The sequence below is a fragment of the Muscardinus avellanarius genome (assembly GCF_963383645.1).
Source record: "Muscardinus avellanarius genome assembly, chromosome: 3".
Classification (NCBI taxonomy): Eukaryota; Metazoa; Chordata; class Mammalia; order Rodentia; family Gliridae; genus Muscardinus; species Muscardinus avellanarius.
The window spans coordinates 146,964,709-146,992,439 of NC_137788.1; the positions used below are offsets into that span (position 1 = coordinate 146,964,709).

The following is a 27,731-nucleotide window of genomic DNA, read 5'->3' on the forward strand; positions in this document are numbered from 1 at the left end:
GAAACAACAGACACAGAACTGTGTGTGACAGTGTAAGGCAGAGGAAAGTGGGGGTCCTGATGATACAGTGATGGAAATGTTAAAGTCTGTCCTGTAGGAAAATGGCACAGGTCACCCTTGAGCAGGTAGAAAAAGAGGAAGCCGGAAAGGACAGTGTGGAGAAAGGCACCCAGGAATGAAGGACAGGGACCACTGAAGGGGAGACTATGGCAGGTACTGCAGAAGAGGCAGAGAGGAGGGTCTCCTGTGTGCTGTGCTGAGGAATCTAGCTCCACCTTGCAGCAGAGCGACTTGTAACTCCTGTGTGTCAGGTGCCTTTGAGAATCTTACTGACCTCCCCAGAAACACAACTAGTGTTTGATTATGGACTCAAGAATTTAAAAATGAATTTAAAGTGACTCGTTTCTGCACCTGACCTAACCTCTCTCTCCCCACTAAGATGCAGTGGCTCTCAAGTGTGACTCCTCCCACTCCCCACTCGGTACTTTTCATCTGTCTGGGTTTTCAATCAGGCCTTCATTGTTGTTCTTTCTGGAGGAAAAGTCTCCTTTCAAGAGTTCCTTGTTATCTTACTGCACAGTGCCATCTTCTCGCTGCTCTTTTGCAGACCTTGTACTCCGTATTTCATTCACTCTGCTCTCACTTAGATCACCGCTTGTCAGATGTTCACATGTTTATAAATCGCCTGGGGTCTTGTTCAAATGAAGGTCTGGTCTCATGGGTCCAGGGTGGGTCTGAGAACCTGCATTTCTGACAGTTTCTCAGGTGATGCTCGTCAGCCTGCATATATAATTGTGTCTCTCTTATTTAACCCAGGGACATTCTACCTCTGAGCTATACCCGCAACCCTATTTTTTATTCCTTATTTTGAAACAAGGTCTCATTAAGTTGCGGAGGTCCTCACTAAGAAGCTGGAGCTGGCCACAAGCCTACGATCCTGTCTCAGCCTCCCAAGTACTGGGATTACAAGCGTGCACCATCCTTCCCAAATTAAAAAAATTATTGATGCCCACAGAATTCTCCTGACTTGCCTATATTTCTCTTTATACTCTGGCCTTACTAAATGTTACTCTACCCCCTCACTAATTCATTCTCTGTGGCCATTCACTTCATAGTTCATGCAATATGGTTTCCTGTCTGCATTTTACTTTAATTAAAACTCGTTTTTAGAATGCATCAATAACCGTGTGTGTGTGTGTGTGTGTGTGTGTGTGTGTGTGTGTGTGTGTGTACTGGGGTGGAACCCAGGGGCTTTTCTACTGTGTGTGTGTGTGTGTGTGTGTGTGTGTGTGTGTGTGTACTGGGGTGGAACACAAGCTTTTCTACCTCTGGGCTACACTTACAGATCTGTTTTATATTTTATTTGGAAACAAACAGGGTCTCACTAAGTTGCTGAGAGCCTCACTAAGTAGCTGAGGCTGGTTTCAAACCTGTGAATGCTCCTATCTCAGCCTCCTAAGCGCTGGGATTACAAGCATGCGCCACCACGCCCAGCTCTCAATAACCTTTTTATTTGGGGGGGGGGGTCTGAGGGTGGAACCCAGAGGCATTCGACCTTCAAGCTACACCCCTTGCCCTATTTTTATTCTTTATTTTTTGAAACAGGGTCTCAGTAAGTTACGGAGGGCCTCACTAAGTAGCTGAAGCTGTCCGTGAACTACGATCCTCTAGTCTCAGCCTCCCAGATGCTGGGATTACAAGCGTGTGCCACCACACCTGGCTTCAATAACCTTTTAATTGCCAAGTTTATTTAAAAAGTCTTATCAGGACTTCCGGGAAGATGGCGACGGAGAAAAGCGGGGCTTACGAGCCCCGCTAACAACCAATCTCTATTACCACAAAATCAGCACCTTTCATAGCCAGAAAATACCATCAGCAGAGAAACAAAAAATGTAATTACAAGGGACAGAGAAAAAGAGGGCTGGAAAAACGAGACACCAGAAAGAAACCAGACTGCAGTGCTGTAGCTGGAGCCGCGGCGCAAAGCGGCGGGCGCCATTTCCCTTGCAGCACCAGGCTCCAGAGAGGAGGGGAACTCATAATGGAGCTCAGAACCAGAGAGGAGATAAGCCGGCCTCACACCCGAGGAGGCGGCAGCAGCGCCTTACTGCCGGCGGCAGCGGCGAACACACCGGACGGCACCAGACAAACACACTCAACAGCCCACCAAGCTCCAGAGAAGAGCGGCGGACAGCGAGCCGAGGTGAGCTGCTGCGGAACAGCCGGGCAGGATTCAGTAGATTTCTCGGCGCAGGGAGCATCTAAAGCTCCCAGAAGCTGGGCTCAGCACACCTTGCAGGGACTCAGAGTGGAGCTCAAAAACAGAAATATGCCAGCCTCACGGCCGAGGGCAGGACAACAGCGCCATATTGCCACTGGTAGCAACAGCAGCGAATTCACCGAGTCCACTACAGCTCCATCTGCTCACTCAACAACAGTGAGTCAAATTGTGGCCCCTAGAGGAGCAATCCCAGTACTGTACTCCCAGGGACTTGACGCAGTGGGGGAGTGGCAGTGGCAGAGATATCACACCATAGGAGAATGTCCAACCTGGCACCCCCCTATGGTCTAAAGCAGCCTCAATTGACTCCCAGGGTCTGAGACTCTGCGATACAACCCAGGAAAGGAGTAGTGGGGACCAAGATACCACAGACTTGAGATCCAGAGCACCTTAAGTGAAGTCGTAGTGACCCAAGGGAAGAAACCAAAGAAGGCACAAACTTCCTAAATCATGGGAAAGAGGAATAACAATGGAGCAATGAATGCCCACAACCCCACAACATCAGAACCTGATAAAACAGAAAATCAGATTTCTAGAAGATCAAATCAGGAAAATAACTGTAGAAATAATAGAGGTGCTTCGAAAAGAACTCAGAGAGAGCCAAAAAGAGATAAAGGATGCAATTAATGAAGTAAAGGCCTCAATTGAAAGCACAAACAACCGATTAGAACACATGGAGAACAGAATCTCGCTCTTAGAAGATGATTGTTCAAAAAATGAACGCATAGTTTCTAATTTAGAAAAAAAAAATCCGACAGCAGGAATCTGACATTGAAGAAATATGGGCCCATTTTAAGAGAGCTAACCTAAGAATAATTGGAATAGAGGAGGGAAAAGAAGGTGAAACCAAAGGGATCAACAATCTCTTCAAGGAAGTAATAGCAGAAAATTTTCCAAACATAGAGCAAGAGGTTGATACACACGTCCAGGAAACTTATAGAACTCCCTTTAGACAGGATCGGAGAAGAGGATCCTCACGCCACATAATTGTCAAAATGACCAACGTGGAAGCCAAGCAGAGAATCTTAAAGGCAACAAAAACAAAGGGCCAAGTGACATTCAGAGGCAAACCAATTAGAATCACTCCAGACTTCCCAAACCAAGTCATGAGAGCCAGAAGGGCTTGGAGTAACATATTCCAAACTCTGAAAGAAAACAACTTCCAGCCAAAAATTTCCTACCCAGCAAAACTTTCTATCAAATTAGATGGAAAAATAAGAAGCTTCCACGACAAACAGAAACTGAAGGAATTTATGTCTTCAAAATCAGCGCTAGAGAAAATACTCAAAGAGATTAATTACAAAGAAGAAATAGGTAACACACACCAGAACCAGAGAAACAAGATTTTCCATCCAACAGACAACTAAGATTGGTTATCTGTGGAGATTCATTATTTATGTTAGTCTTTTACCTATCTCTAAATTGTATTGTTTGCCTTTATTGTTGTTAATTTTTAGGATTTCTAGTTGGAATATTAATATACCTTCAGATATAGCATTTGGAAATGTTTTATCCAATTCTATTAGTAACTTTTAATTCTGTTTACATTGTCTTTGGTTATACAATATTTTTTTATTTTTTAGGGAGTTTGTTTACCCTTTTGTTGCCTGTGCCATTGAAATCATATCTAATAAATCACTGCCAATTTCAGTGTTGTGAGGTTTTATGACCCAGATTTTCTTCTAAAAGTTTATAGTCTTAAGATTTATATTTAGGTCTTTTATCTATTTTGAGTTAATACTTGTATATGGTGTTAGGTAAGGGTCCAATTTATTCTTTTTCATGTAATTATTATTTTTCAACAATATTTAGTTAAAAGATTAGTATTTCTTCCACCAAATGTATGTGGAAACCTTGTCAAAAATAACTTGACAATATATAGAAGAATTTATCTCTAGGCTTGTATTTAACTCCAATGGTTTATATATCTGCCTTTAGAACAGTACTACACTTTTCAATTACTGTAGCTTTATATGGTTTTAAATCAGAAAATATGTCTTCTAGCTTTGTTCTTCTTCGAGATTGTTTTGGGTATCTAGAGTCCATATTCCATATCAGGATAGATTTTTTCTGAAAAATAAATAAATAAACGTATGATAGTTTCACCTAAAAAAATATATTCTCTGGTAAGAAAGAAAGCAAAAAGAAATATTGAAATGTTATCTTTAAGTCATCAAAAGCTTGGTATCAGACAAATGAAAGTGTTATGTGAGATTATCATCGTTAATATTGGATAAATTGCTATAAAACTAGATGTCAACCACTAAGCCAAGCATGGGAAGGAGGGATGGGGAGGGAACGGGGTGGGGATCAGGTAGGGGCTAACTGGGCAATGTGTGCATGTATGTCTACAAAAGTGTTTTCCTTATACCATTATGATGTATGAATACAGTGCACCAATAAAAAAAATACAGAAATAAAAAAACAGAAGTCTCATCAGATTTGACATCTCTGAAGTACCTTCCTTAAACCCTCAATTCATTTCACCAGTGCAATTCTCTCTGGTTCGCCTGCTTCTGAATGGTCCCTCCAACCTTTCCTGCTTCTCTCTTTTCTCTGCTTTTTCTTGAAAGACATCAGGGCTCTATGGCCCTTGCCTCCTCCTCCTTCCTGAGTGGTCTCAGACCTGTGGCTTTAACCCTTACCTTTGTGCTTAGCACTTGTGACTCCCACTTCTGGCACCTCCAGACTTTGGCCCTTTTCTTCACCACCAGGTGTGCCCTTCCATTTGCAGTCTAGAAGTCCAGTAGACAGGAAAACAAAAGCTGAAGTAGCGCAGAAGAGCTGTGTGGGGTCTTTTCCCTCTCACATAGAATGATTGTAGAGTCCAACAGTCCAGAGTTATGGGCTCTACATCAGCCAGCCAGAGTCCTTCTATCTTTGTGCTGTTGTTCTTAGCATGTGGCCTCTGTTTTCTAGGATACCTAGTCATCCGCAGTGACAGCTTGGCGTTCTGACTCAAATTAGCTGTCCAGATAGGAAGTGGGGAGAGGTGAAGAAAAGCAAAAGCACATGCTGCCAGCTGTCTCCCTTACAGAGCTTTCCCAGAGGCCTTCCCCAGCTGTGTGTATTCACAACAGATGTCTTCTTTTTTTTTTTTTTTTTTTTTTGCAGTACTAGGGATGGAACAACCCAGGAGTATTCTACCTCTGAACTGCACCCCCAGCCCCATTTTTTATTCTTTATTTTGAAACCAGGTCTCACTGAGTTACAGAGGGCCTCACTAAGTAGCTGAGTCTGTCCACTAACAGCGATCCTCCTGTCTCAGCCTCCTGAATGCTGGGATTACAAGCGTGCTCCACCTGGCCTGGCGTTATTTTTTTGGTGGTACTGGGGTTTCTGGAAGCCCTTCTACCTCTGAGCTACACTCCCAGATCTGTTTTATATTTTTATTTGGAACCAGGGTCTTTTAAGCCACCATGGCTGGCTTAGAACCTGCACGATCCTCCTGTCTCTGCCTCCCAAATGCGGGGATTACAAGTGTGAGCCACCACGCCAGGCCTTTTATTCTTTATTTTGAAACAAGGTCTCACTAAGTTGCAGGAGGTCTCACTAAGTAGCTGAAGTTGTCCTTAAATGGTGATCCTTCTGTCTCAGCCTCCTGAATGCTGGGATTACAAGCGTGCGCCACCATGCCTGGCAGCAGATGTCGTTTTAAGTGCACACGTTGGTTGGGGGGAAGGGAATCCAGGGACACCATCGGTACCGGCTGGGTAGCCAGGCGCTCCTGCTGACCGGGCTCACCGTTGTGCTCTCGCTTCCACAGTGGCAGTGGCATCCCAGTTCACCTGCTTGCTTCAAGTCTCCTCACTCAGGCCTGTCAGCTGCTCTGCTAACCATGTTGTTTTCTTTTTTCTTTTTTTTCCTTTTTTCTTTTTTTGTGGGTCTGGGGATGAAACCCAAGGGCATTCGACCTCCTAGCCACAGTCCTATTTTTTATTCTTTATTTTGAAACAGGGTCTCACTAAGTTGTGGAGGGTCTCACTAAGTAGCTGAGGCTGGCCATGAACCGTGATCCTTCTGTCTCTGCCTCCCGAATGCTGGGATTACAAGCGTGCACCACCATGCCCAGCTAACCATGTTGTTTTCTATCCTTCTCTCTGTCTCTGTCTCTCTCTCTCCCTCCCCCCTCTCCCCCCTTCTTCTCCACTTCCTTCTTGTGCTGGGGAATGAACTCAGAGACACTACCTCTAAGATACACCCAACACTTTTTTTTTTTAACCACAGTCTCACTAAGTTGTAGAGAGCCTTGCTAAGTTGCTGAGGCTCCTCAAACCTGTGATCTTCTGTCTCAGTCTCTGTGTTGTTTTATTAAAAAATGTTCCATTTTGCTGGGTGTGGTGACACCCACTTGTAATCCCCGCACTTGGGAGGCTGAGACAGGAGGATCACACAGGTTCGAAGCCAGCCTCAGCTACTTAGTGAGGCTCTCAGCAACTTAGTGAGACCCTTTTTCCAAACAAAATATAAAATAGGTCTGGGAGTATATCCCGGAGGTAGAAAGCAACTCTATGTTGCTTTTTAAAGCCATTTGCAGTCTGAGCTGGGATGAGGAGGTGTCTTAGCTGTGGCGGCCTGGGGTCACTTGGTTCTTGGTACACAGCCCTGTAGTGAGACCTGTCGCTCAGTTTTTTCCAGCAGCATTCCCAGCTCAGCAGCACAGTGTGTAGGTGATGGGGTGGATGAAGGAGTAACTATGAGGTACAGAATCAACTTGACCCTGAAAAACACACCTGAGGTTTATTGCTGTTGTTTGTAGCAGAAGATCTAACATAGATTTAGGAAGTAATGAGGCTAGTTTGTGGGTAATGGGCAATACTTTGCTAAAATTTGTGTCCATCCTCAATTCCGAATGTCTCCAGCTGTGACCAAATGCCTTTTCAGAGTTCCATCTCTGGGGTGACTGCTGCATATAACCGAGAGCAGCTTTGGCTGGCCAACGAAGGCTTGATCACCAAGTTGCAGGCTTGCTGTCGTGGATACTTAGTGCGACAGGAATTCCGATCCAGGATGAATTTCCTGAAGAAACAAATCCCAGCCATCACCTGCATTCAGGTATTTCAGAGCCATTTATACACACAGTGAGCAGGCCTCTAGAGTGAGGCAATAAACTGTCAGCTCTTTAAATTGCATGTGTAAGTGTGTTTCTTCTGACCTTTTTCTCATCTTTTCTTTTGCCAAATACCTCCTCTTTGCTGCCATTATAGTCAGTATGTTTAATGGTGTTTTGATGGTGGCAGCGTGGCAGTTCTTGGGCACTTCTTCTTGTCCTCTAACACTGTGCCTTTTAGTAAGATTTGAACCTTGAGGAAAACACCCTTGATTTTGCTTCAGTGACAGGGTGGCAGTGTCACAGAATTCTGAGTTAGCAATTCTGGCTGCACTGCTGAGAGACAGTGGTGAATCTGTTTGCTTCCTCACCTGTGAAAGGGGAATGCTAATTTTTAGCTTTTTTACCTGATTTGGTGTAAAGAATGGGTGAGCAAGTCTGTTTGGCTGCGCTTTGAAAGGTTTGAAGTGCTGCATTAACATCAGGGAAGGGGGACTTAGCCAGTGTGCTTTGCTGGAGCTCAGTCCTCCGCTGCTGGAAGCAGTCCTAAACCTTCATCATGAAACTGCACTTGGATAACATATCAGGATGAGATTTTATCTTAACTTCCACTGATCTTTGGGAAATAATATGTCATCTGTGATATTTGGTGGCTGTAGTCGCAGTGGAGAGGATACAAGCAGAAGAAGGCGTATCAAGATCGTTTAGCATACCTGCACTCCCATAAAGATGAAGTTGTGAAGGTATGGTAGTCTGAGCCGGGTTTCACCAGGTGGGGAGCTGATGTGATGTGTTGGGGTGAAGGACTCTTCTAAGTTCCAGAATCCCTTTTCCACAGATTCAGTCCCTGGCAAGGATGCATCAAGCTAGAAAGCGCTATAGAGATCGCCTGCAGTATTTCCGAGACCATGTAAGTACTTGGGTAATGCGGCCAGTAGAATTGGTTCTGCTGTGTATTTGGTAGCAAATGAGCAAAAGAATTCTTCTTTGTTCCTCAGATAAATGACATTATCAAAATCCAGGCTTTTATTCGGGCAAACAAAGCTCGTGATGACTACAAGACCCTCAGTGAGTAACTGGCTCCGCAGTGAGAGCTGAGCAAAGCTTGGGAGCTGACAGGTCTGGGCATTCACCATGGATCTCTTTGGTGGCTCTGAAGGCAAGGCTTGGGGGAAGGGTGCCGCTTGTGATTTAGCCCCTTTGCTAACATGTGGCTAGATGTCTCATTGTGTGCCATGTTAGCTTTTGTCATGACATAGCGATAGCATGACTAAGGAGACTGCGCTCGGTGGTCGCCTTTTGCACATCTCATACCTACGCATCTTATGTGTGACTAGAGCCACTTTTTCAAGAAGCTGATACTTCCCAGGACTTAGGACTTTCTCCAGTAACTGTATTCTCTAATGTCTATTTTCTTTCTGTCAGTCAATGCTGAGGATCCTCCTATGATAGTGGTCCGAAAGTTTGTCCACCTGCTGGACCAAAGTGACCAGGATTTTCAGGAGGAGCTTGATCTTATGAAGATGCGGGAAGAGGTCATCACCCTCATTCGTTCCAACCAGCAACTGGAGAATGACCTCAATCTCATGGATATCAAAATAGGACTGCTAGTGAAAAATAAAATTACACTGCAGGTATGGCCCAGGGCCAGGGGCCTTGGAGCACTCTTTTCTGCTTGACGACCCTGCTTCATCCTTTCTGAGTCTCAGGGAGGGTAGAAGCTAATAGCTTGCTTCTCAGCTAGTGCCATATTTTTTGTGTGTGTGTGGCACTGAGGATTGAACCCAGAGGCATTCTACCTCTGAGCTACACACCATTTTATTTCTTATTTGGAAACAGGGTCTAGCTAAGTTGTGGAGGATCTTGCTTAATTTTTGAGGCCAGCTACAAACCTGCAATCCTCCTGTCTCAGCCTCCTAAGTTCTGGGATTACAAGTGTACACCACCGTATTTATTCTAGTACCGTATTTGTTCTTTTTGTTTACAGCCACCCTCAACTACTTAGGCCCTCTGCAACTTAGTGAAACCCTACTTCAAAATAAAGAATAAAATAGGGTGGGGGTATAGCTTGGATGTAGACTACCCCTGGGTTCCATCCCCAATACCACATAAAAAGCAAAACAATTTAATAGAATTTTAGAAAAGAAGATAAAAGAGCTGGGTATGGTGGCACACACCTGTAACCTCAGTACTTGGAAGGCCAAGACAGGAGAATTGCAGGTTCATGACCATCTTCACCAACCTGGCAAGACTCTCAGCAACCCAGTGAGACTTTGTTTAAACAAAACAACAGCAACAAAAAGAGTGGCAGGCATACCTCAGAGGTAGAGCGCCCCTGGGTTACATCCCCAGCACCGAAAAAAATCCTCCCCAATTTTGTACCCAACTTTTTTTTTTCTTTTTTCTCTTTATTGACACTGCTGGGGATCAAACCCAGGGCTTCACATATGCTGAGCAAGTTCTCTAACACTGAACTACATCCTTAGCTCCTTCTTAAAATTTTATTTGGGACAGGAATTTCCCTACGTTGCCCAGGCTGGCTTCGAACTCGCTTGTTCTTCAGCCTCCCAAGTAGCTGGGATTACAGGCATAAACCACCTGTGCCTGGTTTAAGATATTTTCAGATTCCTGAGTCTGGCACAGGGGATCACAAGTTCAAGACTGGGCCATACACAAGACCCTGTCTCAAAATAAAAACGGGGCTGAGGTGCAGCTCAATGGTAGAGCTCCACTGGGTTCAGTCTTCAGTACCACCAAAAATGAAGACAGCGCAACAAAAAATAAGTTCCTAGAAGTTGTTTTCCTGATTTTATGAACATATTTCCCCCTGAGCCCACACGGAGAAACCTATGGCTCGGGTTTTTAAAGGAAGGCAGAAGTAGGCATGAAAACAGGATAAATTGGATATTTTAGTGATTCTAAAATATTTAGTGGAGATTTGCAAGCACGGTAGACTGTTGTGTAGGTTTGTGGGTGCTAAAACACCTTTTCATAGTGCCCAGAGTTTCTGTAGAAAACTGCATTGCTAGCTGGGCATGGTATGCACACTTGTAATCCCAGCATTTAGGAAGCTGAGACAGGAAGATCACTGTTTACAGGCAGCCTCAGCTACTTAGTAAGACCCTTTGCAACTCAGTGAAGCCTTGTTTCAAAATAAAGAATAAAAAATAGGGCTGGGGGTATAGCTTGGAGATAGATTGTCCCTGGTTTCCATCCCCAATACCACAAAAAAAAAAAAAAAAAAAAAGCAACGCTAAGCATGGTGACTCATACCTATGATCCCAGTAGTAGGGAGCTAAGACAGGAGGATCCCAGGTTCAAAGCCAGCCTCAGCAATTTAGCAAGACTCTGTTTCCAAAAACATAAATAAAGAAAATAAAATAGGACTTGGGATGTAACGCAGAGGTAGAATGCTTCTGGGTTCAATCTCTAGCACCAAAAATATAGGGAGGGAGGGAGGGAAAGGAAGGAAGGAAACTTTGTACTATGTGTTGGTTTTTGTTTATAGGATGTAGTTTCCCACAGTAAAAAACTTACCAAAAAAAATAAGGAACAATTGTCTGATATGATGATGATAAATAAACAGAAGGGAGGCCTCAAGGCTCTGAGCAAGGAAAAGAGAGAGAAGTTGGAAGCTTATCAGCACCTCTTTTATTTATTGCAGGTAAGTGGCTCTTGGAATTATAATGTGTAGTTAGTTTACTCTCCCACAAGGAAACTTTACCCATAGATCTCTCTGTAGGTATTTCTGATATCCAGTGAGAGATATGTGAGGAGCTTGTATTTTCCTTTTCTTATTTAAATAGTCCTTGAAGTTTAAAAAACTTGAATATTTTTTGCCAGATTTTATATTATCTAGAAATTACTCATCTCTTGGTTTTATTTCAGACCAATCCCACCTATCTGGCCAAGCTGATTTTTCAGATGCCCCAGAACAAGTCCACCAAGTTCATGGACTCTGTAATCTTCACACTGTACAACTATGCATCCAACCAGCGAGAGGAGTACCTGCTGCTACGGCTTTTTAAGACGGCACTCCAGGAGGAGATCAAGTACGAATAGATGGCTGCAGACACGAGGCCCCTTCCAACTATTGTGGATGCTCACAGATTCAGGCCTGCCCATGCCTTTCTCCATCTCAATTGATTTGTGAGAAATAGTCTAGAAAAGCATCCACTTTTTAAATTACTAATTCAGAGTATTGGGCTGGGCATGGTGGAGCATGCCTGTAATCCTAGTACTTGGGAGGCTGAGACAGGAGGATCACAAGTTTGTGGCCAGCCTCAGCAACTTAGCAAGGTCATCTGCAACTTAGCAAGACTCTGTTTCCAAATAAAGAATAAAATAGGGGTAGGGTGTAGCTCAGAGGTAGAATGCCTCTGCATTCAAGCCCCAGTCACTAACACACACATACACACACACACACACACACACACACACACACACACGGGGTTGATTCTGGAAAGTAGGGAGATAAGAGATTTGCTAAATTAATTTTAGAAATATTCTGTGTTAAGATATAATTTCAAGAAAGACCAACTCAAACATGAAGGTCTATATGTCTGTCCAATAAAGAACCTAATCATAAGCCCATCATTGTACATGTGATTGCAGGGACACTCTGGAAGTGTTGGGAAATGTTTCACATTTGATCTGTTTCCAGGAGACAGAATTTTTAGGTAGGAAGGATCTTTAAGGAAGATGGATTCTGAGATTAAATTGAATTGTGTCTGATGTTTCATAGGTCAAAAGTAGATCAGATTCAAGAGATTGTGACAGGAAATCCTACAGTTATTAAGATGGTTGTAAGTTTCAACCGTGGTGCCCGGGGCCAGAATGCTCTGAGACAGATCTTGGCTCCTGTTGTGAAGGAGATTATGGATGACAAGTCGCTCAACATCAAAACCGACCCTGTGGATATTTACAAATCATGGGTTAACCAGATGGAGTCTCAGACAGGAGAGGCAAGGTATGATAACCATATCCTTTTTTCCTTCCTTTCCGTATTACTTTCTGTCTTTTTATTTTATTTTATTTAAAAAAAAAATTTTTTTTTTTGGTGGTACTGGGGTTCCTGGAAGCCCTTCTACCTCTGGGCTACACTCCCAGACCTATTTTTACATTTTTATTTGAAAACAGGGTCTCCTAAGTCAGCGCGCGTGGCTGGCTTTGAACCTGTGTGATCCTCCTGTCTCTGCCTCCCAAGTGTGGGGATTACAAGCATGCGCCACCACACCTGGCTTACTTTCTGTCTTTTTAAAATGCAGTTACCACCGGGCGTGGTGGTGCACACTTGTAATCCCAGCATTTGGGAGGCTGAGACAGGAGGATCCGGGTTCTTGAACAGCCTCAGCTACTATTTAGTAATGACCTTTGCAACTCAGTGAGACCTTGTTTCAAAATAAAGAATAAAAAATAGGGCTGGGGTATAGCTCAGAGGTAGAATGCCCTGGGTTCCATCCCCGGTACTACAAAAAATAAAATAAAATGCAATTACCAGCTGGGCATGGTGGCACACTCCTAGAATCCCAGTACTTGAGAGGCTGAGAGAGAAGGATCTTAGGTTTTAATCAGCCTTGGCAACTTAGGGAGACCCTGTTTTCAAATAAAAAATAAAATAGGTCTGGGGGTATAGCTCAGAGGTAGAAAGCCCCTGGGTTCAATCTCTAGCACCACAAAAATAGATAAAAATACAGTTACCATTAATTTGTAAAATAATAATTGTTTAAATAGATTTTTTCTAGGACACTGTTCTTTAAGTTGTCAAACTGGTAATTCATCTAGCAAATATTTATTGAATAACTCCTATGTGCTAGGAACTATGTTAGATACAGAATGACACAGGTATGCTCTTTGCCTTCTCTTCATAATTTATTGAACAACAAACATTTATTTACTTATTTTTGTGCTACTGGGGAGTGAACCCAAGGGCATTCTGCCTCTGAGCTATACCCCCAGCCCTATTTTATTTTTTAGTTTGAAACAGGGTCTCACTAAGTTGCAGAGGGCCTTGCTAAGTTGCTAAGGCTGCCCTGGAACTTGTGATCCTCCTGTCTTAGCCTCCCAAGTACTAGGATTACAGGCATGTGCCACCATGCCTGGCTCATAAATATAATTATAAACTGAGAATTTTATGAAGTTTTATCTAGGATTCTATAGAAGAAAATAAGGTGATTGGGGAGAGCCTGTCTGAGGAAGTTAAATATCATTTGGCTGAGACCTAAAGGACAAGATGGGGCCAGCTTTGCTAAGAGCTAGGTATAGAACATTCATGTTGAAACACCCCAAGGCAGAGAACCCGGGATCTGAAATGACCCTAATACAACTAGTGCTCTATTTAGTGGAATCAGGGCTGGGGTTGTAGCTCAATGGTAGATCACTTGTGGAAAGCCTTGGGTTCAACCCCCTGTACCACAAAAACAAACCAACCAAATATTCAGTTGAATGGGAAGGCTGGTACAAATTGAGAGCGATCATTCACAGGTTTGAGAATCAACGTCAGCAAATAGTGAAACTCGTCAACTTAGTGAAACCCTGTTTCAAAATAAAAATAAAATAGGACTGGGGGTGTAGTTCAGTGGTAGAATGCCCCTGGGTTCAGTTCCCAGTACGGAGGAGGAGGAGGAGGAGGAGGAGGAGGAGGAGGAGGAGGAGGAGGAGGAGGAGGAGGAGGAGGAGGAGGAGGAGGAGGAGGAGGAGGAGGAGGAGGAGGAGGAGGAGGAGGAGGAGGAGGAGGAGGAGGAGGAGGAGGAGGAGGAGGAGGAGGAGGAGGAGGAGGAGGAGGAGGAGGAGGAGGAGGAGGAGGAGGAGGAGGAGGAGGAGGAGGAGGAGGAGGAGGAGGAGGAGGAGGAGGAGGAGGAGGAGGGCATAGCAGTACTTGGGAGGCAAAGACAGGAGGATTGCAGGTTCACACCAGCCTCAGCAACTTAATGAGACCCTGTTACAAATAAAATAATAAAATGAGTTGGGGATATAACTTAGATGTAGAATGCCCCTGGGTTCTATCCCTACTATGACAGAAAATAAATAAATAAATAAAAGTATGGTTTGCAGACCAGTAATGGAATAATGATCTGGGTTACTAAGCATATGGCTTAGTTCAGCTGACATTTTTTTTCATACCAAGACTTTCTCAGTAAAGAAAGCTGTGTATTGATTTACATTCTGGCTTCATCTTTTTATCTTGTATTCCACTCATCTGTAGACCGGCAGCGGTCTGCATTTTAAATAACAGTGCTCTACATCATTTCCCCTTCTGTGTACCTGAACACCCTGCCAGGAAGGAGGTGTGCCCTGGGTAAAGAACAGAGCATGCTGACTGCTAGAAAGAGTTTATCTCCTGTTGGGAGTCACTTGGCATCTGATGTAGGTCTTGGTGCTCTGTAAGTCCGTCACCAGGATTCAGATCATTGCTGGGTGTGATGAAATACTTGTCTGAAGTTTTCTCTTTCTGCCTCCTGCCTGGCTCCTCTCTCCCTCTCTGTCTTTCTCCCTCTCTCCTCCCTCCCTCCCTCCTTCCCTCCTTCCCTCTCTCTCTCTTCCTCTTTTTCCCTCTCTCTCTCCCTCCTTCCCTCCCTTTGTGGTGAGAGATTATGGAGACATACCCTCAGGTCTATGCATGCTAGCCACTCGTGTACCACTGAGCTGTACCCCCAGTCTTGTCTGGAAGTTTTGCCTGCAGCCCAGGGCATCCCTGGATAAGAGCCCATGGACACTGGCTCAAGGCTACTAAGTTATTTCCTTTGATGAGCCATGTATCAGTCAGTAGTAGATCAAAATTCCACTGGCGTGGCCCTTATCGAAGCTGCAGCTGCTTCCACATAGCTGCTGTGGTCAAAAAGGAGCCCAAAGTAACATTTTTCCTAGACGGTCGCCGTTCTGTTTGCTGTAACTGATCTGCAACATTTCGGGAAAAGACAGTTCCTTTGTACCTGCTATTGCTTTTCTGTAAGGCTGAGGAACGAACCCAAGGCTGTGCCATATGAAGATTCCATGATTATTGAAGCAGAGTGAGGCCTGGGAGTCATGACAGTGAGGTGTAACAGCCGCAGGACCAGGTTCTGAAGGTCCCTGGCAGTGGTGCTGAAGCATCTAAGACGACTAGCTTGTCCTGGCCCTTTGCTGTAGGCCAAGATCTATGTGACCAGTAAAGCTGTCCTCATCTGATTACTGGTTTGCAGTTAGGGAACACCGGGGGAAGGAAGAGGCAGGGAAGACCAGTTCTGCAAACGTGTAAACAGCTTTTTGCTGATGCTGCAACTATGTGGATAATAAACTTTGGAAGTATAAAAAAAAAAAAAAAAATTCCACTGGCACCGGATGTGGTGGCACACACTTGTAATCCCAGTGCTTGGGATGCTTGGGATGCTGAGACAGGAGGATTGCACAGGTTTGAAGCCAGCCTCAGCTACCTAGTGAGGCTCTCAGCAACTTAGTGAGACCCTGTTTCCAAATAAAATATAAAATAGGTCTGGGAGTATAGCCAGAACGTAGGAAAGCCCCTGGGTTGCACCCCCAGTATCACACACACACACACACAAAAAAAAAAACCACTGGCCATTTTAGTTTCTTGTGAGTATCTATAAGAAACCAATGTTTATTTTCTTTATATTTTGCTTTTCATTTTTCTATAAGAAAATGTATGTATATTCTTTTGTTTTTCACAAAATAGAAATTAGTTTTAATACATTTTTTTATACTAGTAACCATGAGGTGTGATGGTAGGACAGCCACTCTTCGGTAGCATAGCAGACCTCAAGCTTTCTTCTTGTGCATCAGCACTGTGCAGCAGGCTAGGATCTTGTCACCTCTTAGAAGAAATGATCACCTCCAAAATATTAAAAAGTTTACTGAGCCAGGGGTGGTGGCACTGGCCTGTAGTCCCAGCACTTTGGAGACTGAAACAGGAAGATCACAGATTTGAAGACAGCCTTAGCAACTTAGCCAGATGCTCAGCACCGTAGACCCTGTTTCAGGTTAAAAAATAAAAAGGACTAGGTATAGCTCAGAGGTATAGCACCCTGGGCTCAATCAGTATCAATAAATAAGATATTAAATATTCTTTGTTGTCATTTCCAAAGAGTTTGTTTTTTCTCACAGATTATTATTGCTGATTTTTGTATTTGTGTGGATGTAATTCAGCCACACTATGGCAGAATTGTATCCCTGTCTGCTTGTTCCAGAGGCAGGGGCAGAGGAGTCACAGGTTAGAGGCCAGCCTGGGCAACTTATCAAGACCCTGTTACAGAAAAGACCAGGCTATCGTGCAGCAGCAGAGCGCCCTGGGTTGGGTCCCCCAGTGTGAGGGGCGGGGAGTATTCTCTCACAGCTCTAGAGGCCAGGCGTCTGAGATCAAGGGCTGGCAGAGCTGTGCCCCTCCACAGGCTCTGGGAGCAGATCTGTTCCTCACCTCTTCCAGAGTCTTGCAGTGTCTGCACCCCTTGACCTGGGGTGGGGCCTGCAGTCCCTACTCCAGGGGTAGCAAATCTCCCTCTGCTTCTCTTACTAAGCACTTGGATTGGATTTAGGACCCACCCAAATAACTCAAGATAAAACTCATTACTACTTTTTTTTACCTCATTGAAAGTACTAGAACCATGACCCCTGCCATTCACTTTGTGTCTCTGTTCCCTCTGAATTCCTTCCTTCCTGATTAAGCCTAGGCCCGATGTTCTAGCAGGTGACTAATTCATCACCTTCTCTGTCAAGTCTTCTTTTCCTGGGCCTCACCACTTCATCTTTGTTGGAATCTAGCGTTTAGTGATCAGACTGTGGTGTTGGTCTCTTGCCGCTTTCATTTGTGTCTGTCCATCTTCTGTTTATTACTTGTGGTGAACCAGAGCAGGCATTCTCAAAGTGCAGATTTCTTTACCTCCTGGCTTCTAGGAAATTCCAAACTTGTTAGCAATGTCTACAGGACCCTCTTCCCTTTGTTGCATTTGACCTTTCTTTCTAGCAGACCCTTTTTATCCCTTTTTCCTGAGTTCAAGGTGCTTGTTAGTCTAACATAACTGGGGGGAATTTCTGCTTTCCCAGCAAACTGCCCTATGACGTGACCCCTGAGCAGGCTCTGGCTCATGAAGAAGTGAAGACACGACTAGACAGCTCCATCAGGAACATGAGGGCTGTGACAGACAAGTTCCTCTCAGCCATCATCGGCTCTGTCGACAAAATCCCGTGAGTGCCGTCCATTGTCATGACCTCAGATAGAGCCCAGCATTCGTGCCCTTCTTCTTCCTGGCCCCTCTCACCAAGTTTTGTTCACCCCACAGTTACGGGATGCGCTTCATTGCCAAAGTGTTAAAGGACTCATTGCATGAGAAGTTCCCAGATGCTGGTGAGGATGAGCTGCTGAAGGTAAGAATATGAAAGCTGGCAGATTCCTGCCCTTCTAACAGTCCTCTGAGGAATAAGCTACAAAACTAGTTTTGACCATAAGATCATTAAAGTGCCTAAGCATAGTTCTGGCATGGCTCACCATTGATCGTGAGCTTTTGAAAGCATTTGTAAATAATAAACCATACCTCTCTTAGTATGAAACAGTTCCTATTCAATTTGGATGGCACACAGTGTGCATCAAGCAAGTAAAAGAAAATGGATTTTTCTGGTCTCTGGTTAAATTTCTATATCTTCTCATGAATAATTGCTCCCTCTGCTGGTGGCCAGGTGAATAGTAGCAAGCGCAACTGTCTGCTAAGGCTGTTTACTGGTAAATCGCACTCAGCTAGGCTCCTTTCTCTCTCTCTCTCTCTCTTTTTTCTTAATCTGAACTCTTTTTTTCTTCTCTCTCCTAGTTCTGTGCTTTCCTACAGTGAGGCCTCGATTCTAGACTTTCTGTTCAGGTGAATTAATTTTATTTTTTCTGAATGGAACTCTAGGGGAAATGCTGTGACTGTCCTTGAATTCTTCTGCCCAAGAGATGTGTGTTGAGTGAATTTCATTTCAGAGGCATGAAGCTGGCCTTTGAGGTCTGCAACATGAGGGAAATTGGGGTTGGCTAGATATGCTATGCTAAACAGGTCCTGTTTAATGACTTATTTTGGCTGTGTTCATTAGTTTCTTCCAATGAAAGCCCAATGAAAGTAAAAAGTGCATGTGGATGACAGCAGCCTTATTTGTTACAATATCATTTCAGGTGCCCTGAAATGTTTGACAACACACCTTAAGCCTGTCATTTTTATTTGTTCTTTTTTTCATGGCTGGTAATAGTTCTTTTTTTCCTCTCCCTACACCCAACAAAAGAATTATTTTACTTTTAGGCCACAAGAAAAAGTGTATATGCATGGTGCATGTGTATGTGTGTGTTTCTCACAGGACTGCATTTTACCATTTTCTTTGTTAGCAAAGTCATTTGTGGCTTCCTCAGTGGGGTAGGTTTGTTTTTGTTTATTGTGGTACTGGAGATTGAACCTGGAGGCATTTCTACCTCCACACTACACCCTCAGCCCATTTTGCTCTTTTGTTTTTAAACAGGGTCTCACTAGGTTGCAGAGAGTCTTCACTACATTGCTGAGGGTTTCCTTAAACTTGTAACCCTTCAGTGTAGCCTCCCAAGTACTGGGATTACAGGCATGCACCACCATGCCCGGCCAATGGGAGTGGTTTTTAATACCAGCTTTCTGTTTCATCCCTTCCCAGATTATTGGTAACTTGCTTTACTACCGATACATGAATCCCGCCATTGTTGCTCCTGATGCCTTTGACATCATTGACCTGTCAGCAGGAGGCCAACTTACCACAGACCAGCGCCGAAATCTGGGCTCCATTGCAAAGATGCTCCAGCATGCAGCTTCCAATAAGATGTTTCTGGGAGATAATGCCCACTTAAGCATCATTAATGAGTACCTATCTCAGTCCTACCAGAAATTCAGGTAAGGAGAAAGGTACAAAACACTTGAAAGATTCTGTGGGTGTGTTTTTATCTCTGAGGGGAAAGACAAGATGAAATAGCCACCCCAGCTCCCCCAGGCTGCTGTACTGTGGGATGTGTTTGATGTGCTCTAGGAGATGGTGCATTCATTTTGAAGAGGATTTTCAGATGAGGTAGACAGTGGTGCTTCATGTAAAAACAGTGGTTATGCATTAGGCCCATGTTACTTTGTAATCAGGGAAGAATTGAAGAGTGCTTGAATACTGGTAAATTAACCTTTAGCTTTAAAATCACTGCCTTCGAGAACTCTTTAAAACGTAGTTAAAGCCAGGCATGAGCCAGGCATGGTGGCACACACTTGTAATCCCAGTGCTTGGGAGGCTGAGACCGGAGGATTGCACAGGTTCAAAGCCAGCCTCAGCTACTTAGTGAGGCTCTCAGCAACTTAGTGAGACCCTGTTTCCAAATAAAGTATAAAATAGGTCTGGGAGTATAGCCTGGAGGTAGAAAAACCCCTGGGTTCCACTCCAGTACCACAAAATAAATAAAAGCCAGGCATGGTGGCACACACTTGTAATTCCAGCATTTAGGAGGCTAAGACAGGATGATTATAGGTTTGTGGCCAGTCTCCACTACTTAGTGAGGCTCTCTGCAACTTAGACCCTATTTTAAAAATAAAAAATAAGCTGGGTGTGGTGGCACATGCTTGTAATCTCAGCGCTTGGGAGGCAGAGACAGGAGGATCTCACAGGTTCAAAGCCAGCCTCAGCTACTTAGTGAGGCTCTCAGCAATTTAGTGAGACCCTGCTTCCAAACAAAATATTAAAAAATAGGTCTGGGAGAATAGCTCAGAGGTAGAAAAGCCCCTGGGTTCCACCCCCAGTACCTCAAAAAAATAAGTAAAGAATAAGCTGGGCATGGTAGTGCACGCTTATAATCCTAGTACTTTGGAAGCTCAAACAGGAAGATCATAGGTTTCTAGCCAGCCTCAGCAACTTGTGAGATTCTGTTTCAAAATAAAGAATAAAATATGGCTGAGGATGTAGCTCAGAGGTAAAATGAATGACTTGGGTTCAATCTGTAGTACCAAAAAAAGGAGAAAAAATAGGGCTGGGGGTGTAGCTCGGAGGTAGAACGCCCCTGGGTTCAATCCCCAGTACCACCAAAAATAAAAATGTAGCTAAGTGGTTCTTGTGAGTAGAACTAAAAGTAGATGAACAAGAGGCTAATAGAACCAATATCAGAGCTGCCGAGCAGCAGCTTCAAGAGCAGACATGCAGCAGTCCCTAGGATTGAGTCTCTTCACCAGCTTCTGTCCAGCCTCACAAAACACTCTGCAGAGCATCCTCTTGCCAACTTCTCATGCACATGTCATTTGTTGGGGGCTGCCCCCGTCCCTACTTTCAGACGTTTTTTCCAAACTGCTTGTGATGTCCCAGAACTTCAGGATAAGTTTAATGTGGATGAGTATTCTGATTTAGTAACCCTCACCAAACCAGTTATCTACATTTCCATTGGTGAAATCATCAACACCCACACTGTGAGTATTTTTCTTTAATTACTTAATTTCAGTGCTGTCATTAATTGCCTTCCTTGGCTACTGCTTACTCTCTTTGGTAGCCAGGTATCTATCTCACCTTTCTGTGATCTTAATAACACCACATGTTGTCTTTCTTCTTTTGCCTTTTTTTTTTTTTTTTTTTTTGGTGGTGATTGGGGATCAAAACTGAGGCCTCATGCATACTGAGTTTCTACAAAATTATCCCCAAGCCACCTGCACCAGATCATTAGGACTAAAAATGAAGTTTCCTGTCCCCCCCCCCCGCCCCCACAGAGTGGTCCTGAATCAGAACCCCTGGGGATGGGCTCCAACATGTACATTGTGAGCACTGATCTAGGGATTTGATAAAATAGTGCTTTTACTATTTCTTTATTTTACTCCAGCTCTCTTTGTTATTCTTCTAACATAACCTAGAATACCAACTTCTTTGTAGCCTTGAAATGATCCCTTACCACACCCTTGGGAGTTCCCTGTTTTTATAGATTTTTTAAAATAATTAATCTCTTTTCTCTTTGGGGACATATAGTACAAAAAATTAGGACACATATAAATGAAATTTCAGGTCTATCCTTCGTGAGAACATCACCTGGGGTAATAGGATCTTGAAGACTTTATTGAGTCCCACTAAGGTGAAAGTATTGATCAGCCATGCTTTTCTCTGAATTCAAAGATAGTGTAGACCAGGTTGGTGGCTCACACTTGTAATCCCAGTACTTGGGAGTCTGAGACAGGAGGATCCCAGGTTCAAAGCCAGTTTCAGCAACTTAGTGAGACTCTCAGCAACTTTTCAAGACCCTATTTCCCAAAAGTAAAATAGGTCTGGGGGTATAGCCCAGAGGTAGAAGGCCCCTGGGTTCCATCCCTAGTACCACACAAAAATTAATTAATCAAATAAGAAAGATAGTATACACTAACTGAGCTCATCTTCAGCACTTGGGGGCAGGGCACAAAAATATTTTATATTGGAAGTACTAAGCAAAAGTCTGGATGAGTTATCTAGAATAGTAGTAGGGTACATTGATGAATTTAGATATTGAGACATGGATTTATTGCTCTTACACAGGACACATTTGAATCCTTATGGCCATGAGGTTAGAAGAGTGCCAGTATTTCTTCTTCATATTATTATAACATAATGTCATCTAACAGCCTGTTTTGGTGCGACTTGGTTTTTCAGTTCTTTGAACATGAGAGCTTTACTGTTTAATCCCTTGTGTGAATCAGTGTTAGGCATCATAGGTGGGAAGAGGGGGTAGGAGCGTTCGAGTGAGTGTGAAATGGGCCTGATCATTGGTCTCTGCAGCTCCTGTTAGACCACCAGGATGCCATTGCTCCAGAGCACAATGACCCAATCCACGAGCTGCTGGACGACCTTGGCGAGGTGCCCACCATTGAGTCCCTGCTAGGTAAGGTTCTCACCTCCCAGAGGACGGGAGGGGAACATATAGAGCGGGTGTATACTGGGAAGCAGGTATATACAGCTGCATCCCTGTCTGTGAGAGCTGAAGTCCAATGAAAGAGATCAGTTTAAAAGCACAAATAATGATATAATTAAAAATTGTGAATCCTGTAAAGAAAATAGTATTTTGAGAGAGAATTGTATCATTACAGTGTTGAAATAATTTATCATACACTTAAGAAATTTTCTTTTTATGGATTATTTGCCTTTATCATTTGGGATATTATTTCTAAGGAAAAGATATTCTTGCCATGTGTGTGTCTTAGCTTACTCAACTATTGTCTTACACTTTATCATGTTTTATTTGTGTAATATCCTTTTATTATATTGATTCTTTCTACCCTCCCAAAACTTCAGGGGAAAGTGCTGGCAATTTAAATGACCCAAATAAGGAGGCACTAGCTAAGACAGAAGTATCTCTCACATTGACAAACAAGTTTGATGTGCCTGGAGATGAAAATGCAGAAATGGATGCTCGGACCATCTTGCTGAAGTGAGTATGGACAGCAGGAAGAAGGCAGTGAGTGTGAGGTGAGAGTCCTTGGCCTTTGGTGAAGGAGCCCGCTGGGTCCTGCTGCAGTGATCGTGCTGGCCTCTTGTGGCCTTTGCAATTTTGGGCGTTTCACATCTTATACTTAGCACAGGATTTAGCTAGTTTATTTTGCTAATTTATTAAAATAAAAATTGTGTGTGGGAGGGCAGTACTGGGGTTAGAACCTAGGGGTAGTCTACCTCTGAGCTATACCTCCAGACCTTTTTATTTTTTGCTTTGAAACAGAGTTTCACTAGGTTGCTGAGAGTCTTGCTACAGTGTTGAGACTGTCCTTGAACCTGAGGTCCTCCTTTCTCAGCCTCCCAAGTACTAGGATTACAGGCATGCGCCACCACACATGGCTAAAATGAAATTTAAGTCTCAGAAACCCTAATTCTGGCACTTACAAGTGATCCTTGGGCCTCAAGTGCTGAGTCAGCAGCAGCTACCTGTCGGGACCTCTGTTAGGGCCACTTAAGAGGAAGCAGAACATGGGGTGACGTTAAATGCTTTCCTATCTCATTTCAGCACGAAACGTTTAATCGTGGATGTCATTCGGTTCCAGCCAGGAGAGACCTTGACTGAAATCCTAGAAATACCAGCCACAAGTGAACAGGTAGGATTTAGGGTTTAATTTCTGTCTTCATAAGGTCAATAGGGCAGACAAAGGGTAAAAAGTTGTAACCTAGGAGCCGGGTGTGGTAGCATGTTTTTATTCCCAGTAGTTGGGAGGCTGAGACAGGAGGATTGCAAGTTTGTGGCCAGCCTCAGCTACTTAGTGAGGCCCTGCTCCAAAATAAAGAATAAAATATAGGGCTGAAATGTAGCTCAGAGGTAGAATGCCGTTGGGTTCAATCCCCAGTACACACACACACACACACACACACACACACACACACACACACACACATATACACACACACACGTAACCTAGGGTTTAGCCAGAGGATAGCGGTAATTAGGGTTCATTTGAGAAAGTTGTTAGTTCCTGAATCCAGAAGATGTTATTAGGACATGAAACTCATAGGCACTTCCATGCAGAGAGAAAGAATTTACCCTGGGGTAGAATCAGCAAGTCACTGAGTAATTTGCTGACAGTTTATAGTTGGAAAACTAGTCAGTGCCTTGATATAGAAGAATATGGCTCCTAAATATACTGAATTCAAGATCTTGCTGGGGAAATGTGGCATATATATCAAAAACGATGGAAAAACTATTTAAACCCAGGCAGTTTTAGCCAGGCATGGTTGTACGAACCTGTACTCCAGTACTTAGGAGGCCAAGACAGGAGGAACACAGGTTCAAGGACAGCTTCAGCAAGTAGTGTGACTCCTATCAACCTAGCATGACCTTGTTTCAAAATAAGAATAAAATGGGGTTGGGGACGTAGTTCAGAGGTAGAAGCTGGGTGTGGTGGCGCACGCTTATAATCCCTTTACTTGGGAGGCTAAGACAGGAGGATCGCACAGGTTCGAAGCCAGCCTCAGTTACTTAGTGAGGCTCTCGGCAACTTAGTGAGACCTTGTTTCCAAATAAAGTATAAAATCGGTCTGGGAGTGTAGCCCAGAGGTAGAAAAAGGCCCTGGGTTCCATCCTCAGTACCACCAATATAAAAAAAGAAAACGGTGATTGGCAGTGAGAGCAGTATATCCTTAAGTCAGATTGTAATTGGTTAAAGACAGAATTGCCAAAGGAATGGAGCAGCAAGCGTAGATCATACATTGGCAGGGATGTAATGGACAAACGAGTGGTCCTTGTAAGATTAAATGAAATGCGGGTGTGCCCCATTAGCATAGAGACACGCTGAGGTCCATAATAAGTTACGAGAGGCTTTATTCGTGGGGGGTCAACCCCCAGCCCCCGCGTGGCCGCGGGGGCCGGTGGCCGGCGGGAGAGTGTCTCCCTCCCTCTCCCGGTCCTCTCTGAGCTCTGCTCTGAACTCTCTTCTTCCGGGCCCGGGAGGTCTGGTCCCCGGAATCGCAGGCTCCACCTCCTAGCTCTCGGCCCTGCCCCCACTTTACAGTCCTGAGGAGGGATGGCACAATTGAGGGGAGGCATTCTCCTTGTTAAGATATGGCATGTGCAGCATATTTTAAAGCCGAGGGGTAGCTTGGGCATGACTCATTCAGCCTGGACAAAAAGGCAAAAAGAATTAGCAAGGATTTTCTGTTTTTCTTTTTCTTTTGGTAGTACTGGGGTTTCTGGTAACCCTTCTACCTCCGGGCTACACTCCCGGAGTGTATATTTTTATTTGGAAACAGGGTCTCCTAAACCAGTGATCCTGGCTACGAACCTGTGTGATCCTCCTGTCTCTGCCTTCTAAGCATGGGCCACCACGCCCGGCAGCAAGGATTTTCTAAGCACCGATGTTGCTTTACTGTATTTATGACTTTCATACAGGCACGTCTTGAAAACTTTAATGACGTCCATAGCCCAAAAGGTGACAGGAAAAAATAAGTGATTTTGTAGCCAATAGAGTCCAGTCTCCTGATTGCGCCTAGAGTCCAGGAGATCCTAAGAAAACTGGGGTTTCATAGATGTGATCTCTGCTGGATGGAAAGAGATGTGCCTCTGCTTCATGCAGTTTGTGAGTTTGTGTGTGTGTGGTATTTGGGATTGACCCCAGGGGCATTCTGCTTCAGAGCTACACCCTCAGCCATTTTTGTGTTTTGTTTTTTTAAAACGGTCTCATTAGGTTGATAAGAGCCACACAAGTTGTTGAGGCTGTCCTCAAACCTGCAATCCTTCTGTCTCAGCCTCCCAAGTACTGGGATCATGGGCATGCACCACCACACCCAGCTTTTGTGCAGTTTCTTAACTCACTTGGTAGGAAGAGGGGTAATTTGTCTCCTCTGTTTCCAGATTGGAATTCAGAGTTGTATACTGTCAGGTGCAGATGTGCTAATATAAATGCAAATTTAGGATTAGTGCCACAAGCTTGCCAAGAACTTGTTTTTCTCATCCATAGGAGGCAGAACATCAGAGGGCTATGCAGAGACGTGCTATCCGCGATGCCAAAACTCCTGACAAGATGAAAAAGTCAAAATCTGTGAAAGAAGACAGCAACCTCACTCTTCAGGAGAAGAAAGAGAAGATCCAGACAGGCTTAAAGAAGCTCACAGAGCTTGGAACTGTGGACCCAAAGAACAGATACCAGGAACTGATCAACGACATTGCCAGGGTACTGCCCTTGGGGACAGTAATGGCCTAGCCATGTTGAGAGCTGTTTCATGGGCTCATGGACAGTGGCTGCTCAGGTCACAGCTTAGCTCCTGCTCGTGGGCAGTTGAGTGTCCTCCCCTCCAAGAAACTCTTTCTGACTGTCCAACATGAGGACCTTGCCTATCCTGAGGCAGCTTATTTTATGGCTAAAATAACTGGGAGAAGACCTTAATTAGTGCTTACTGTGTCTAAATTTATCTTTGTCCTTAAAGAATTCTTCAGGCCTGGCGTGGTGGCTCAGCCTTGTAATCCCAGTACTTGGGAGGCTGAGACAGGAGGATCACAGGTTCACAGCCAGCCTCAGCTACGTAGTGAGGCCCTCCACACTTAGTGAAACCCTGTTTCAAAATAAAAATTAAAATAGGGCTGGCTGTGTGGCTTAGCGATAGAATGCCCCAGGTTCAATCTCTAGTACTGCAAAAAAACCCCACAAAAACGTACAATCCCTAGAACCCCCCCCCCAAAAGCAGCAGCAGAGAGCACCTGTCATTATTTTTCTAATTTTAATAATTATGCCTCAGGATATCCGGAATCAGCGAAGATACCGACAGAGGAGAAAAGCTGAGTTGGTGAAATTGCAACAAACATACGCTGCTCTAAACTCCAAGGCGACCTTTTATGGGGAGCAGGTGGACTACTATAAAAGCTATATCAAAACTTGCCTGGATAACCTAGCCAGCAAGGGCAAGTGAGTATTTTTTTTTCCCCTTTATCCATCTAAGGAAAGAACGGGGTTGGAAAGACATATATATATGTATCTGGGAGTGTTACCCAGAGGTAGAAGAGTTTCCAGGAACCAAAAAATAAAATAAAATAAAATAAATTTAAAAAAAACCAGCCAGGCATGGTGGCACACACTTGTAATCCCCACACTTGGGAGGCTGAGACAGGAGGATTGCACGGGTTCGAAGACAGCCTCAACTACTTAGTGAGGCTCTCAGCAACTTAATGAGACCCTATTTTCAAATAAAATATAAAATAGGTCTGGGAGTATAGCCCGGAGGTAGAAAGCCTCTGGGTTCTACCCCCAGTACCACACACACACAAAAAAAATCTAATGGTTAAAAATGTCAACCACCACAAATGGGAAGATATTTTGAATAATTTAACCTGTAGAATAAAGGCTATGATGTATTTAAATGTATACATTTTAAATGATTTTATTTCAAGCATGAAGTTCTATTTTGTGGGCCTAGGGATGGAACCCAGGAGTATTTTTAAAAAGAGCTAGTTGGTTTATTTATTTTTAAAAAATTTTTTAATTTTTTAATTTTTTTGGTGGTACTGGGGTTGGGACCCAGAGGCTTTCTACCTCCGGGCTATACTCCCAGATCTTTTCTATATTTTATTTGGAAACAGGGTCTCACTAAGTTGCTGAAAGCCTCACTAAGTAGCTGAGGCTGGCTTCGAACCCATGCGATCCTCCTGTCTCAGCCTCCCAAGCGCAGGGATTACAAGCGTGCACCACCACGCCCGGCTCTTCCTTCCTTCCTTCCTTCCTTCCTTCCTTCCTTCCTTCCTTCCTTCCTTTCTTTATTTATTTATTTTTGTGGTGCTGGGGATTGAATCCAGTGGCATTCTACCTCTGAGCAACACCTCTAGCCCTATTTTATTTTTTATTTATTTATTTGTTTATTTATTTATGCAGTACTGGGGATGGAACCCTGGGGAATTCTACCTCCAAGCTATACCCCCAGCCCTATTTTTTATTCTTTATTTTGAAACAGAGTCTCACTGAGTTTCAAAGGGCGTCAGTA

The 27,731-nt window shown here is 43.9% G+C and overlaps 1 protein-coding gene across 1 annotated transcript in view; it reads left to right on the forward strand.

The window, feature by feature from the left end:
* The window catches only part of IQGAP1 (IQ motif containing GTPase activating protein 1), a gene marked incomplete at both ends in the record, with an annotated part of 127,793 nt that overhangs the window by 86,434 nt on the left and 13,628 nt on the right, over window positions 1–27,731 (forward strand). Inside the window, 17 exons of the mRNA XM_080691744.1 lie at window positions 7,166–7,336; window positions 7,991–8,074; window positions 8,170–8,241; window positions 8,330–8,399; window positions 8,757–8,965; window positions 10,840–10,995; window positions 11,220–11,383; window positions 12,076–12,300; window positions 17,367–17,507; window positions 17,603–17,687; window positions 18,969–19,201; window positions 20,608–20,740; window positions 22,065–22,167; window positions 22,578–22,713; window positions 23,281–23,368; window positions 25,721–25,933; window positions 26,496–26,662. Coding sequence (XP_080547870.1) covers window positions 7,166–7,336; window positions 7,991–8,074; window positions 8,170–8,241; window positions 8,330–8,399; window positions 8,757–8,965; window positions 10,840–10,995; window positions 11,220–11,383; window positions 12,076–12,300; window positions 17,367–17,507; window positions 17,603–17,687; window positions 18,969–19,201; window positions 20,608–20,740; window positions 22,065–22,167; window positions 22,578–22,713; window positions 23,281–23,368; window positions 25,721–25,933; window positions 26,496–26,662 — 2,450 coding nt within the window. The remainder of the gene's footprint in view (window positions 1–7,165; window positions 7,337–7,990; window positions 8,075–8,169; window positions 8,242–8,329; window positions 8,400–8,756; window positions 8,966–10,839; window positions 10,996–11,219; window positions 11,384–12,075; window positions 12,301–17,366; window positions 17,508–17,602; window positions 17,688–18,968; window positions 19,202–20,607; window positions 20,741–22,064; window positions 22,168–22,577; window positions 22,714–23,280; window positions 23,369–25,720; window positions 25,934–26,495; window positions 26,663–27,731) is intronic.